Raw genomic sequence first — 17107 nt, forward strand, 5'->3', positions numbered from 1 at the left:
GTGGTTTCATTGAAGCTACTTTTGGAACTGTGGTTGAAGTCCACATAAATAATATACTTCCGCAAGGTTGAACAGGCTTATCTGGATTGGCTGAGTATATATATATATATATATGCCTCAAGTGTGACAACAGAACTAGAGTTACAAAATAGATAGCTGAGAGGACTGATAAGTGCACAATACCACGGGAGTTTGCGAGTGATCCACATCCAGTTACTGTTTGGATACCGAGTTCCTAAGCACTACTTGTTGCTTTACGAGCCCTCATCCCTTTCGCTGCTCATTTGCACATTCCACTGCTCTTGAGGCAACAAACACAAGTGTGCCATTTGTATTTGCATGGTGCTTGACATTTACAAACTGGGAAAGCAATTAGGCCAGAACTAGGGGTCATTAATACAATGAGTAGGCTAGACGTGTTTTCTCTGATAGCGACTGCAATGTGTATTCATGGAGAAATGACAATGATGCCATCCATATTTCTACATACGAACATATCCTCTGAGTGTCTCACAGAGGAATAAAGATGACAATCTGAATTCCCTGTTCCTTGCGCCTACTCATCTTCTGTTTCGGCGGCCTGAATCTAAGAAGTATAAAGGCCAACTCTTTGAACAGGCGTTTTTCAAGCTGTTTCAAAGGGGGGGGGGGGGGACAGAACACAGGCTATAGCACTGGATACAAGAAAACACTGACAGAGACTCATAGTGCTCAGTATGAATAAGTGTTGCAGATGCAAATTCAAGGTAAAAGATGCATCACAGTTTAAAAAACACACACACATGACTGAGTCAGGGAGTGATACTAAGTGCTGCCATGAACAGTTTAACTATTAGAAGGGTAAGTGGAAAGGACTGCAGTCATCATGAGTGAATGATTCAAGTCTACAAACTGCTTTTAAACCAAAAAAAAAATGTATTTAAAAAAAATACAGCTTTTTTGATGAAGTTCCTAGGTTGGGAAGGTTGTTTCTTTGGCATTCATGCTAAGTTATAATTGTTGCAGTCATCTTTTCAGATGGTTTTGTGTGTGCAAAGGCAGCAGGAGGAGCAACAACAGGCGTATTGTGCATCAAGGCTTTTACTTCGGAAGTAAGTTTAACTTCGTTCAAGGTATACAGTATGGCTAGTGAGTGTAATTTGAAAGAGTTATTACTTTAGCCAAAACCTTTCACCGTAGTCCTTGTGACCATAAATAACTTGAGTTATTTCCCCTGGAGAAGTGAAGGCTTTAGATAAATATCCACTTCAAATTCAAGCAACTTTTGTGACAGCAGTTGTGAATGTAGATTTGAACTACAGTGTTGTATTTTCTTGAGCTTCTGACAGAAATTAATTCATAAATGTGTCACTCAAAAAAACAACAACTGGTATTTGCAGAAAAGGCCTTTTGATGTTTACTTTAAACATTTTCAAATGCCTCAACGTGCTTTAAAGGGAGGTTATTTTAATCATTTATTATTTTATTTATCAATTCATGATTGAAAGAACTTGACTACGAAATATAAGTAATCATTTTCAATTACCATGCAGCATGTGTGGTAATAAAAAATGATTACTTGTGGTAATCAAATATATAATTCAATTCAATTTAGCACAATTTGGAACATCTTCTTTGGTATCTAACAATTCCAGCACTTAGTGTCGAGATCGGGAAGCAGATGGATGTATTATTGTAGACTGTAACAGAAAGTCTATTGGTAGGCAACTACATCACAGCCTTTGTGAATAGATTAGTACTGCCTGATAAAAAATAGTATCCCTAAAAAAACTTTTTCCATTCATTTGCTGGTTTCTTGAGTTGCCTGTGAAAAGCAAAAATAGCCTTATTAACATTGTAAAGATCTGCTCTAAGATCACCTGAGCTCCCTCTGGAAGAAACAGGTAGTCCAGAAAGCTAAGAGAATCATGGGTAAGTCTGGCCATGTTCTTTCTTGTAAATTCTCTTTAATGTCATCAGGGCGGCGCTATCTTGCCCCCCCCACTTGAATTCCTTCATTCCTGCTGCCATTATGCTCTTAAATGCTGTAACAACTGCAACCTGTAACACCCAGAGCTTGTAATTCTGGGTAAGCATAATGCTTTGATTTATGTATTTATTACTTCACTTAAGTTTGATTATGGTTATATATTTATTTAATTTAGCTTAAATTTGGCAACTTGTGTGTGTTTTGCTGCTCTTGCCCAGGTTACCCATTTGACCTGCTGCTACTGACATGTTGGTTGATTGAATGATTGCGATGGTGTTTATTCTGCTCTGTTTTTTTTTATGTGACTGGTTGACTGCAAAATTAAATTGCCCTTTAGGGATAAATAAAGTAGTTTGAACTGAATTGAACATTTTCAGTGTCATTTAATGTAATAGCCACAGAGAACACAAATGTTAGTACTCTGCATTTGATACAAGGTTTCCTTTAACCATGCTATTACTACATTTATGTTCCTGTGTGATTCTAAAAGACGGTTGGGTTTTGTTGGATGATGAGTTTTTGTGTTGCTTAAAATGGTGAATGATTTTAGCAATGGAGCAACTGACGAATGGGGGCAACACGCAGAGGTTGTCTGCATGCTACACTGATTATATTGACCACAGCAGGGCTTTCCCTGCCAAACACACCGCTGACTTTCCTCTCTTTTTTTCTCTCCCGTCTCTCCTTCTCCCAACCAGTCAATGCAGTATTTGTAGTCTTTCCAGTATCCTGCCTTCCCATTACCTATCAGAAGCTAATAATTTATAGCTATCTCTGCAGCATCCATACCATGCCGACTAACCATTGTTTTGTGTGTTTTTGGCTACTCCATTTTAATAGAGATGTAAGGATTATCCCAGATGGATGAGGGAGATTCAGCGTGAACTCTAGCTGACAGATCGATAGTTGGCTGATGGCCACAATGGTAGAAAGTCAGCCCACTCATGGAGGAGTAATACAGCTGGAACATGCTTCTATGAAGATCTATATAGATAAACAACTTCAGGGATGCAGAAGATTTCTGGGAAGCTTACACAGGCTCTCTGAGCAGCCAGCATGCATACTTCTATAACTGTGCAACTGTACAGTACAACACTGACTGGTAAAGGAAAGAACACTATGTAGCATTGATGTGGGGCCATCATAAAAGCAAAGCACTTCACTAAAGCGATGACTCCCATGGCAAAAGCTAACAGATGTAAAATGGAGCAGTTGCAAGCAAAGAGTGACTTGCAGATGAGAGTCATCAATACAAAACGTGTATGACAGCTCTTATAAAAACCATAAGAGAACAGCTTGTCACTTTGTTGAGAAATTATTTTTTCTAATTTAAAGTTTCTTTTGTGCACCATGTACTTTCTGGTTACATATGCAACACTGTCACATAGCACACATATTAAAAGTCATGTCCAAGTATGTTATTAGGTTTCAAGTTTCAGGAGAAGAGGAGAGTCGCAACCCAATAATTGGTCGATTGGCCTGCAAGCATGAAGCCAGAAGTGGGGATTAACAAACATCTATGAGGATTTGACAATTTTTAGCAAATAGTTATAGATTTGGCAGAAAAGGCTCTTCTCTTTGAGGGAGCTCTTAAAGAATACAAGCAGCAAGGAAGGTTTTGCTGGGAGAACTAATCCTCCCACCCCCCCTTAAAAACACATACATGGAAATTAAATCTTAGTTAAATTGACAACTAGCACAAAAATACTATGCTGCCATTTGCATGTATTGCATGAGAAAATTAGCAGAGTTTGAAAAAAACGTGGTTATAATGTTATAATATATAAGGTTATAATTTTATATATGGTATGATTCAGTGTTATTAAGCAGTTGTGCTTATAGGTCTGACAATGTGAGACTAGTCAGCTGGTAGCCAAGAAGCTGACAAATGAGCCACTGATAGTGAAGCATGAATGAATCCGATGCTTATCAGCTAATGCAAGCACAACTTCAGTGCTCTGCCTGAATGAACTCTGCTCCATATACTACAAATATCCACCAGGACTACTGAAGGGAACTTCGCTGGAATCTCACTGAAATTTAAAAGAGATTTAAAACACCAATTGGCAGGTTAATTGTGAAGTTCTGGACTTACAGTGTTAAAATAATTTTCATGATCCTTTACGTATCCCCTGATGTTCCTCCCAGCACTGTGTCACAGTTGCTAAACTGCATATCATGAATATACAGTATGTGATGTAAACCAGTGATTCAGAAAACAGCTGCACTTGCCGACTCTAAATTGCCTTAAATAAACCGGGGGAATAACAGAGTGATTGAGAGTATGGGGAGATGTGATATTAATAGACCTTAAGATGTTGACCTGGAAAGAGATAGAGGGACAAATCAGTTGATCAGCTGTGTTGTGTGTTTATGATTTATTGCTCAGAGAGGCCTAATCCCCGCAGGTAAAGCCAAACACATGAGGGGGGACTCCTTGTTTATGGGTGGGTGACTCACTGCTGTGATGCTAAACTCTTCTTTCCACTGGAACATCCCAAACTACGACTCTATTGAACCCTCTGAACGGACATGATTCTGGCAAATAACAATATTCAGATTTTCCAACCTGTACATTTTTTTAACAAGCCAAGAGTCCATCCATTAGAAAGTCATTAATAACCACAGTGATATTAAATGGTTTGAGGACTCAACCATCTATTTTTAGCTACTCTTGGCCCTGACCAATAGTTCACCAGTTCAGCTTTGACGCCTACCTCCGACCTTGTTGTTTATTAATGCATGAAGCTGCTCTTCCTCCAGCCCGTATGACCGCCACCCTTCCTGACACTAATACTGCAATAAAGGCAAGAGAGAGCACCACTTTGAAATAACTCTGAGCCTGACAATGTATCAGAGGTGAAATCATCTTAGTAATTACTATAGGTACTGTAGATCTGTGGAAATTTCATGGTGGGCACCCTTCTCTGCTTCTGTTAGACTACTGTGATGTTTAAGTGGTTAAAGATTTAAACAGGATTTTTTTGGTTTATGTCAAAAATCAAACAGTGACTCTTTTTCACATTCATGAGAAGATGAAAATCAAGACAATGTTCGAAAAATGAATGCATTTCCTTGTTGAAACAGTTGTTGCAAATGTTTTTAATTTTCTTACATTTGTTTTATGTATTTTGTCAAACGTGAGAATATCAGTTAGACGACTTGTGAAAGAGATAATTTTCATTCATGGTGCATTTGCAATCAACACCAATAAAACATGTTCACACAAAGCCATCTGTTGGGCAACGATGCTGCATGTAGCCTAAACACACACACACACACACACACACACACACACACACACACACACACACACACACACACACACACACACACACGTGTGCTTGTACATACTTATAGAGGTGTCACAATTCTGTTGTTGTATTTATGCTCTCCATGTATAAGCTAGAATAACCTTTGTCATATATATTTACATTTTCTCTTTTTTTATTTTTTTACATTTTAGCCCTGGTCACACCAGAATGTGTAATAGCAAAGTTCATCAAAGCATCCTCGAACCGATGTTAAAGGGATTTAGCATTAAGCTTTGTATCAGTAGAAACCCGGTAGTATTTTCGAATGACCGTGCTTCCCTCCCTCATGTCCCCCTGAGACAAGAGTTCTCTGTATTGTGGGTCTGGAAAAAAGCCTCTGATGACGCAAAAATTGCCATTTAGCGTCATCTGAGGCATTTTTGCCCAGAGGCTATGGACTACAGCTAGCTAGTTCCGCATGTTTTCATAGGGGGTGGGACTGTCGCTACCGATGCGAGTCGAGTGTCAGCCATCTTGGAGCTACGCTAAACAGGCTCTCTCTTTTCAGCAGCTAACTTTTACAACAATCATGTGCATTCAAACTACCGCACGTGTACCATGTGCTACAGAGACCAGCACCTCAGCCTGCGGTATCGCTCGATGCCGTTAGCTGGGGAAAGGGACTTCGAAAGCGGTTTGTGTGAAAGCGGAAAAGCGGGAGGAGGGCAGGAGTTCGAGCTAGGTGGAAAGATAACGCTAGCCGGCCACCTCTCCCATCCATCCAGCTTGCAAGTGGCCACTCATTAGACAACAAACTGGACTACATCGAACTTCAACGAAACTCCCAACACAAGTTCAGAGACTGCTGTGTTTTTGTGGAAACATGGCTGAACAACAGTGTACCGGACTCCGCTATCTAGCTACCAGGCCTGCTAGTAGGGCTGAGCGATATGGCCTAAAAATAAAATCCCCGATTTAAAAAAAAAAAATCCGATTTAAGATTTAAATCGGATTTTTTCTCCCCCTACTTAAAATCAATCTGCAGATGACAAAGAAATTGTTCAAAAGAAGTTTTAACTTTATTTTGTTTTGACTAATACACACACGCACACACATGGGGCATGTATACCATTATGATTATTCATGCCAATTTTGTAGAAATATAAATTGGTTTGAGTTGTTTTTTGGTTTGTTTTTTTTGGGGGGGTGGGGGGGTGGCTATATATTCAACAACAACAAAATGGATGCGTGAGGTAAAGCTATTTTCACACATAGGCCAACAGGTAATTCACTTCTCGTTCCTGGCTAAAAGTTCAAATAATTTTAACGTTATTGCGCAACCTTGCCCCTGTTTTCACCTGTTGCTGAGTAATGTACATTAACATCCCATGGTCTCTTGAATGTAGAAAGCTCCTTCGTAGTAGCTAACTAGCAGTAAAAACAACTGTCGAAGAGGAGCTCCGTGCTACAGAGCGGCGATTGCTAGTTGTTTAAGCCGCTACAGATCTCCGTCCCAGCTCGGTCGTATCAGCGGCATTTAGTAGATGTGTTGAGCCTCAAAAGAGTTCCTCATCACCGCCTCTGGTCCCCCGCATGGTGCTCCTTCAGGTCAGCGGTAGCTGGTGTTCCGTTTTCCGAGAATAGGTGACCCTCAGCCGGGGACAGAGCACCGTGAGCTGCCGGTCATTTCGGCGGAGATTACGGATAATTAAGTAATGAAACAACTAGTTAAGAAAAGAATTAATGTTAGTCCCTGTCGCTGCCATGTTGTTTGTGTATCTCTATGGCAAACGCGCGGGGGGAGGGCTGAGCCAGTTCGGAGCTACGGGAGCCCAAAGGGGAGCGTCGGCGGATGTTAAGGAGAAAATCGATTTTCATTTAAACAAATCAATGTTAACTACACATTCGAGTTAATCGATAAAATCGATTTATCGCCCAGCCCTACCTGCTAGCCTTCAGAGCAGATAGAGATGCTGCTCTGTCTATCAGGTAAGACTCGTGGAGGTGTGCTGTGTTAACACGGACTAGTGCAGAAATGGGGTGCTTGTATCCAACTACTGCTCACCGCTGGTGTAGTTTGTGATTGTTAAATGCCGACCATTCTATGCGAATTCACGGCTGTGTTTACACTCGGTGTTTAGCTACATCTAACCAAGCGCTAACCCTCAATTTCCACCAACTGCGGAACGGCTGCGGATCCGCTCCGGAACGGCGGCGGAGTCATTAGGTTTCCATTAAAGTCAATGTGTGTATTTTCACTGACATCAGAACGGCTGCGTTCCGATTCCGTCCCAGCTCCGGCGATCCGCAGCCCTCCGGAGGAGATACGCAGAGCTTCTATTTTTGCCGGACACCGGAGAGCTCCGCAGCAAATCAGCACAATTCAGATTGTGCGGGACAGGAAGTCGAGCACAGAAACAAAATAAAACATCCAGTTCATTTTCAAAATAAAATACACCGTGCTCACGACGGATCATATTTCCCTGCACTACACCTTGAAAACACAGCACAGAGTTGTTTCCCCTCTACTCCTCTGGATGGAAACAAACTGTTGTTGGTTTTGTGGTTCTATTCTACGAGAATTTGCGAGATCTCGTGGGTCCTCGTGACTACAGCTGTCAGTCATGGCCGCAGCTGTTCCGCAACAAATCCGGACCTGGTTGGTATTGAAGGACGGCGGAGCAAGAAGCCAACACGTAGCGGAGCCGATCCGCAGCCGTACCGCAGTTGGTGGAAATGAGGGGTAATGCCTGTTTCGTATGTCGCTTTTATATAATCTCGTTTTTATATATTTTAAATGTGTAACACCACTTGAGCCACAGTGAAACGTTGTTTCGTGGTTGAAATGACAATAAAACACACTTGACTTGACTGCCTCTCTGTAACCAATTTCACTGTCTAAGTCTGTAACCGGTAGGCGTGGCTTGGGAGTGGCCTCGTAGGGAAGCGAAGCAAGTGCATTCTGGGAGTTGTTGTCTTTCATCCAAATGAGCCAAAAATACATTTTCTGGCTTTTCTCTGTCTAGAAGGCACCAACTTCTAAAGAAATTTCACATTTCTACTACATAAATGACCCAATTTAATACATATTCATCTTTCAAGTGGTGAAATATCCCTTTAACTCATAACATGTTAGCCAGCCAGGAAGATGCCGGGGCTTGTGTCAGTAAGTTCAGTTTAATAAAGATACACGATTGTACCATCGGCTCTTGTTTCATAACTGTCTGCAGACCATGTCTCTTTTGTGGAGTTTATATTCCAGCAGAGCATGTGTATGTTGCATATGGTGCAACACAGCTAACAAACTAAACTAACTTCCCCTGTTTTGGACTGTTCTCCGGTCCCTAAAAGGTCAGCACTGTCAAGACTGTATGCTATTGGTCAATGGCACAAATTTTGAAGTCAATGTTCACCAACGTTGAACATGAAACGAAACATTAGTGCAGATTTCCTTTGCTGCAATTGAAGCTAATTGATTTCTTTGCTTATGCTTGTGTGACGATTGAGAGGCTGACCTATTAACTATAAAAATATAAAAGATCCTTATGTAGATAGAGAATATGTAACCTGCATGTCCATAAACCTCAAATTGGTCTTTTTTAAATATAGTAATATACAGTGATCTCACACTGAAAGGTCATTTTAATAGCATGTGGAACTGAATTCTCCACCCATGAAATGCCATGTCTTTGCAAGACACCTCGAGATGAAAGCAAAGAAGCAAAGGGCATACATGGTAGTGTGTCTCTAATAGACAAACACTTGAGAGCAGCATTAGAAAAATGGCTAAAGAGGTTGGAAGATGAATAAGAATGTTGGAGGGAAAATATCAAATACCCAAACCTGGGGGACTGGTGGCTTCTCAAAGGACTCTCTTGGTTTCACACCACCGACTTCAGAATAAGCCGCTCTTTTTTTATTCTTCCCTACACATGCACTTTCATTTTCATACTGATGCAAACTAAGGGAGCCCTTACATCAAGCTCCCACCAAGCTGTCATACTTTCTGAATTGGGCACTACAGGAAAGAGATGCCCTCAGTCTTCTTTGTTCACATCGCTGATGATACAGCCTCTAACAAGTGAATCTAAAGCCACTGCAGTGCTCCAGATTGGTCCTTTCAAGGATTTCATTTCTAAAAGGACCACTCAAGTGATGTGGCAAGTCAATTTGACAATCATGAAAGGTAGCACTAACAAGTGCAGACTCCTGATAAAGAAAGCCTGCAGTGAGAGACTCCAGTGAAGGGAGGAAATGGGGAACTGGCTCTAAAGAAAACCAGCCTACCATGAAATGCCCAACCTTTACACTTGAGAGATGACAGGAGACTGTATTAGCAGGACAGGAAAACAACAACAACAAAATCAACACTAGGGAGTTGCATTCTTTGGCACCATCATTTCATCATGTGAATTGAACACTTCCTTGTTTGCTTTTTGGGGATTTAATATCAGTCCCTACAGAATAATTCAGATTTTTTTTATGTTTTACCTCATCTGAATTTGTCTTTTTGTACAAAGACTTATATTACAGTTATCTAGAGACTGCCACAATTTGTGTTTCCGCTACCTTCTACAATAAGTGGGGTGAATTTCTCTCCCCTTATTATATTTCAGAAGAAATGTCTGATCCAAGGAGCAGTCTGGAGGAGAAATTAGATGGGAGTTTATTGCCTTGGATACAAAAGGAGCAGATTAAAAAGGGATGAGATGATTGAACTTCCCTTTATTCCATGGTGTGTCCTTTGTGCCAGGCTGCACAGTCCCTTTGATGCTATCTCTGTCATTTGAGCTGCATGTGGGTGCCTCACACAAAAGAATATGATGCACTACCAGAGGCCTTGAATGAAGTTTCCATTTATTTTCTAAAAGAGTGGCACTCTCCTTTTGATTCACCTCATCTGGTAATAAATTGAGTCTCACTCATTATCAAAGCACGTCATCACAGTAAAAGCCTTAGTGATGTATTATTGTGAAAGAATAACAACTGACCAAGGGACTTCTAGTTAATAAAAATGACCTGGCTTCAGGGAAATGAGGCCATATTGAGAAGGAATACTTTTTTTAAATAAGAAAAAGGTTGTTGTCTTGCAGATTTTCCCTATATACTGTACACCCCACCAACTCCAAAGCAACATGTTCTTCTGCATTAATATAACCGTCAAAGTAGTTTCTGAAAATGTGAGTGTCACAATAATCAAATACCCTTAATGGGCAGAAAAGGTTGACTATCAGATTCTGGCTTGTGAAGGAACAGAGTGATAATGGGAGAAAAGGTTGTACCTTGCTTACAGAGGCACATAGAAAATGCAGAAAGAAGGGGGAGGAGGATGATGAACATCTTACATCTTACATCTTAGAAGGCAGCCATTACCGGAGTAATTCACACACTAAGGAGCAAAAAGAGACCTTTAAGTGGGTGGCTGGATAGTTGAGGTCTGATCAGAACCTCCATTAGCACAGAAATAAGCTGCAAATGGAGCAGGAGAGCTGTGTGTAAAGAGGAGCCAGGTAAACCGAGATGAAGGAACACATCGCCCCGATAGGGTTCAACGAGACCCACTTCACAGCATTAGTGCTTGGACTAAACATGTCCAGCGGACAAAAGAACTAAAAGCACATCATGATGAAGGTCTCTGAAGTAACATAGTCAGAGTTACAAACAGTACTGCAAAAAGGGGGCTTTACTTTAGCTTGAATGCCAATTAGCAGGAACATTTATCGACTATAAAGTATGTCTGGCAATCAGGGCATGAAATTTGCACCCGCCCACCCGCCAAATGCGGGTAACTTTTGTGATTGGCGGGTGAAACTGTCAATCTACCTGCCACGTTGGCGGGTAGCCAATGAGAATTGAGTGATTCAGACACCTAACTATCGGTAAGCAGGGTACGCCGTTGCTTACGGGCCTGGTCCAATCAGTGGCCTGCATCACTGGAAGACATTGATTGACAGCCGGGGCCCCCTATCGCAATTTCAATACTCACACAATCCCAGCAGTCCCACGTGCAGCCACTGACCAAGCGGGAGTGAGAACGGGTAAAGTTAATTTCCTAGTTTCTGATATGAAGACGAGACGTGTGCGTGGCTCGAACATCTCACATTTACCAACAAAACGTACAGCAAAAGACCGTGCAAAACATTTCAGACCGTCCTGCCAACATGTATACATTTTAACATTAATGTACGCTGTCACTGAAGCTGCTGCTGTTTCAATACTGTCGGCTCTCTGCAGCGGGCGGGGCTGCTCCGTTTCCCCCGCGACTGACGCACACACACACACACACACACACACACGCACACACACACGCAAACACACGCACAGACACACACACAATCACACACAAACGCACACGGTGGATGCAGGAAAAAACGCAGATGAGATGTACAGGATGACCTAAATTGAGGACAGCTACTCTCGTTATTGTAAGTGCAATGATAAGTTAAAGTCCAATAAGCACTTTATGAAACCGTATGAATGTGTGTTCCAGGCCAGGATAGGAAATTAACTAACAGTGTCAAGATCAACAAGTCACTGACAATGACAGATATGTTCATATTTGATTCATTCAATACATTCTTATTTTGTGTCTTAAATCCACCAGCCTTTTTCATATTTCACCAACATTTGCAGCATCCTGAGCCTTTTTGGTAAGGTTCCTAGGAAATCTCAGCCCAGAATAATGAATTAATAGTAATAAGTATTATTCTCCCCAAAGCAAGTTTCCCTTTTATTTATTTTTTTATTTTTAAGAACTATACAAAAAAAATTCTTGTGTTATGGTGCGCATTCACCAGTGTTTTGTTGTTGTTGTGGTGCGCATAGGCTACTCCTGATTTTGTCAGTCATCTCATCTCTTATATGCAGTGGCGTAACGAGCCAACACCGGGCCCCTATGCAGGATTATCAAGGCGGGCCCCCATACTACAGCACGTGATCACAGAGCGATGTCCGCGAATAGGCTACCATCAATAGGACAGGATAGGATCATAGAGACACAGCAATTCCTGTTTTTCATCTTTATGACACAAAAAAAGTGGCTGGTAAAAAGTCCCTGTGGCAGGTGGATTTAAAAATCCACCTGCCACAGTGGCTGGTGGTCAAAAAAGTTAACTTCATGCCCTGCTGGCAATCAACACTTGAATGTGAGCTTTCATGGCAACAATTGTCAACTTACTACAGAGACGCAAAACCATCGGTGATCAACTTCCAGGCATTAAAAACCCTTCACAATTATTGAATGTGACAAGTGGAGAAGCATGGCAAACTAGAAAATCATATGCTAAACACAGACAATCTGTTTGGACGAAGAGGAACAGTCATTACAAGTTGAAACTAACCAACAGAGATATGAAAGGTCAACAGTATGTAGAGGGGGCCGAATATTGCTAATAGGCATGTGACATGATTTAACCTAGCCGTATGCTAGTTTTTCAAATAGGGAGTTAATTATATTTGGCTAATGGTCCTTTATTGTGTCTGCCCTCTATATTATGTATGTGTACCATACTTGGAATTTTGTATAGACAGATGTATGACTTATACAGCTGTAACTATTTATTTATCTGCAATAATTCTGTAGAGGAACCACTGAACCATTATCTATATATCTATATATCGTTTTAGATTTGATCTAAAACTCTTTTTAAATTCTTTCTCAAATGTATCCTCATGCTTTATTTGCAGTTTTGTAAATTTTAGTGTTTCTCTGAATATTGTCTTTTTGCCTTTTATTGTCATAAGTAAGTTAAATAATAAAACAACATATTGCTTAAAGTGATTACATCTATTCAAGTTAGGTATAATATTTAATATATATATATAATATTTTGAAGCTTTACATTTCCAGATATGCTGCTCGGTCAAACGTGTTTGAGTGTGTGTCTACAAGGGAAAAAAAGATTGTGTGCAGTCAACAAATCATGCAAATGACACCTTATTGTGTGGTATGCAGTATAGTGCACCCATAGAATATATTAAATTATAATCCTTACTGTGCCATTCCTTAACAAGATCCATAGGATTCTAGGTCAATCCTTGATGAATTGTATTTCCTGGCTTAAGTCAAGCAGTGATTAAGTATTAGAGAATTCCACTGGAATACCAGTGCATTGTACTGTAAGAGAAGTAGCACCTCTAAACCTCCAAGGTAATAAATGAAGAATAAAATGGCAATCCCTTCTCTGCACTCTGAGGATTAGGAACAGGAGGACAAGAGACACTGATTCTGATGGATACTCCTGTCTGGGAGAGGAGCAGCACTCCCAATGTTCTTCCTGCTGATTGATTTGAATGACTGAGAGAGGACAGAGTGGAGGAGTGAGACTAGAAGCACGATCTGTGGTCTTATCACCCCCTTGGCTGTCCAGCCCGCAGAAACCTGGTTAGTCAATAACAGTGGGTGACAACAAAGTGAAAAAGAATGGCTGCTCAGTTGTCCTCACTCTGGTCAAAAAAAGATCTGCATTTAAGATACTTTAAGGTATAATTTACATCATGCTAAACATATTTGTCACATAATCTCTCTGCCAATAGCATATATTTAACTAATTCTTATACACTAACACACCAAAAGATTTAACTGTGTAATATACTGTGCAATAGCACGACAGCAGATCCCATGTGAGAGAGCGAAATACATGTCACCTAATATAAATGTTTTTTTTCATATGGAATGAAAACTCTAGGGGCATTCAACCTGATTAATACAAAACTGCATGCATGAATGTCTGCTTAAAGGGATTCCTAACCTTCAGTGAAATGCCATTATCCTGTTGTAAATGTGGTAAATATCTGAGACATATTCAGGGCCCCTTATTGGGAATATGTGTCTTGCTTTCTGTGAAAATTGATGAATTTACCTAGATAGACACACATATACTGTATATTTGAATGCCTATTTTTTTATATGTAAAACACACATAGTGCAGATACAAACATGACTGAAATCAGAACACATATTCAGCATAATGCATTTAACTTGTGTGTAATGCAGGTTTTTGTATGCCCTTATGTTTAAACATAATCAAGTACATTTTCAAGACATGCTCAAAATTTTTGACAATAGAATAGAATAGCCTGCTTACTGATGTGTACAGATGGCCCTCCCCGTTCATGGCGATGTATAACCCTGTCTTCACGGACTGAATTGCGACAACTCTGAGGCCCACAGGAATAAGGTTGAACAAAGCTGAAAAACACACGTGAACAGGCAAACACACACGTACATAAAAATATCACCAGATATCATTACCATGGACAGACCTCACCATTTATAGAACCCACTGAAACATTATTGTGTAATTCATCATCCAAATGCAAGCTGCCGATCATTAATGCATCACAAAGCATAGATAATACAATTGCTAGCTGCTGCATTTAGGTAATCTCTGAAGATGAATTGCAGCATGGCTGGTGAACGTGACTAGCCTAGCATAGCCGCGGCCACGCAGATCTACCTGAGAAGTAGCTGTAATTGGGGCCACCACTGGTGCGTGGCAGATCTAATAGGCCTTTTGTTGTTGTAGCAGACTCCCTGGGCCTGGTAGGTTAATAAATAATGTTTGTACAGGTGAGAAAAAACAGGACGGGCCTGGCTGTGACATAATTGTGTGTATATTGAAGACTTAAAATGTACATAATGACCTCTGCTGACCCTGTAAGTAATTGGTATTGGCAGGTTTAGAGGTTCGGAAAAGGCAGATAGTACAACCATTGGTCAAAAACGTAAAATTAAATGTGGAGCACTCAGGGCCAATGCTTGATTCAATCTTATAGATTTAATAATATGATGCATCTCTTGTGCACAATTGCCCTCTGTTGTCTATTCAGCCTATCAGATGTGACGTGTGCCACATCTCATGCTGACAGCAGTAGGTGACACAATGTAGAGTGTCAGGCTAACGTTAGCACCAAGCACTGGAATCAAATTAACCACCTAGCCTGGAGCGCTAGAGGAGCAGTGCCAGAACAAGCTAATAATACCCTTTTCTCCCTGTTAAGCCTACTGTTTCCTGGTCCACTTTTCCTCTCAGAGAGGAGGGTAAATCTGTGTGATATTATAGCTGGCATTTAAGAAGACATTTTTGCCCCCAAGGCTGAAAAATAAGGTAAGGTATTGGCCTAAAAGTTAACAAAGCGTGACTGAACGGTCTCTGGTTTATTTCCTGCACCTGAGGGATACATCTAGAACAGGAAGTGAGTAAGGCAATTCCTGAAAGAAAAAAACATTTGTGCTCAAGGAACCTATTACCAGTCCCAGTAACTTGATAATTTGATGGAGAAGGCCAACAGTCACTGTCAAGGTACTCACAGGAATTACTGCTGTCATCCTTGGTCCCATCAAGAGAGCCATCTGGGTTCATTTGCAAGTAGTATCCCTGCCTGCAATATAACCTGGTCACTATACCCTTAAGCTGGGGATCTGCAGGAGAGAAAGAGGGAGAAAGAACACAGAGAAAACATTAGCAATCAGCAAAAAGATAAAACGCTTGTTACAGGGACTGCTACAGCCAACCAAATCAGCTTCAAGAAATTATTGTTTTCTGGTGGGTTTTAACAGCAACATGCCATGAAACACTGTGCAGAACTATTTCACAGTACTTTGTGACTCCTGTGTATGTTATAGGCAAATTCTGAGCACATAAACCCTGCCCTGCTCAGAGATAGGCCATCCAATTATAGGCAGCAGAATTAATCCGCCTGACTCCAATAATGAACCCAACAGCACCCTCTCTGGGTCCATGGTGTCTAGGATCTGAAAGCATCTGTGCTCTTCCTGTGTCCCTTCCAGCTGACCCAACAGGGGAATTAGCCACATATGTACAAATATCTCACTAAATAGCTCACGTTAAATTGCCCAGCACCACTGCAGCTCAACCAGTTATGTGCAATGCAATGCAATTTAGTTGCCATTTTGTGGGTTTGTTATAACACAAAGAAAAAAGTGAAAGTGAAAATGTAAAAAGTGGCTGCACATTGTGATGTCTCTGGAAAAGGATTGCTTGTGCTCAAGCTGCACGACAATATTTCTTCATCTAGACATGTGTGTATGTCATGTGTGTGTGTGTGTGTGTGTGTGTGTGTGTGTGTGTGTGTGTGTGTTTGGGTGTGTGCATGGACAACGACTGGGGTCATCTACCATCAACATTATTCTTATTGTAGAGACAGCCATCGCACCAGATTTCATTCTAGGAAAGCCCTGGGGAGGTGAACCATTAACTTCACCTGAGCCTAAACCGTGCTCCTTGCAAGAAATGTGTGTGTGTGTGTGTGTGTGTGTGTGGGGGGGGGGGGGGGTTAGAAACTGAGAAAGAAGAGAAACTGAGAAAGAAGAGAGAGAGCATGGCCACGGAGGAAAACTCAAGAGGTCTTGCTGAGGGCAGAGAAAGGCTTTTTTCTGTCAGTGTACAGCTCAAGGCAGTCTCTATTGAAAATGGCTCTGCTGGGTGATGGCATTAGGTGGCTCTGAGACCTTTCCCGGCTGCTTGAAAAGGGGAGAAAATGCCTCTTTGCTGGTATATCCGAACAATACATAACGACATTCAACGGTGCTGCTTCTGCTGTGCTGCCTCACCAGAACTATGAAAAGGTGGCTAAAGCAGAATGTGACTGTCAGAATACCTCCGCTACGCATTGAGCAGGCTGACAGGATGGTGACAATATCTCTCGGGTTTACTATTAATACTACTGCAGTCAACTCTTCATCAAGAGAAAGATGTCAGTGTGAGGCCATCATGATTTCTCTGTTTTGTGCATTTAATATCTGATGGACTTATACTGTAGGTGTTTTCCTCGAGTAACACACATAGAGATTATTTTGTCTGTGAACAGGATACAATTGGCATTCTTGTATTGTATTGTCTTGTATTGCAATGTATTGCAG

General features: G+C 41.0%; 1 protein-coding gene across 3 annotated transcripts in view; it reads right to left on the reverse strand.

Annotated features, from left to right (window-relative positions):
• Positions 1 to 17107, reverse strand: part of fgf14 (fibroblast growth factor 14) — a 108635-nt gene that overhangs the window by 19929 nt on the left and 71599 nt on the right. For all 3 annotated transcript variants that reach the window (XM_036003974.1, XM_036003975.1, XM_031285316.2), the window contains exons 2-3: positions 15536 to 15646; positions 14310 to 14413 (exon numbers count right to left, since the gene is read on the reverse strand). In XM_036003974.1, the coding sequence (XP_035859867.1) occupies positions 14310 to 14413; positions 15536 to 15646 (215 nt within the window). The remainder of the gene's footprint in view (positions 1 to 14309; positions 14414 to 15535; positions 15647 to 17107) is intronic.

This window comes from Sander lucioperca, chromosome 8 (assembly GCF_008315115.2).
Source record: "Sander lucioperca isolate FBNREF2018 chromosome 8, SLUC_FBN_1.2, whole genome shotgun sequence".
NCBI lineage: Eukaryota > Metazoa > Chordata > Actinopteri > Perciformes > Percidae > Sander > Sander lucioperca.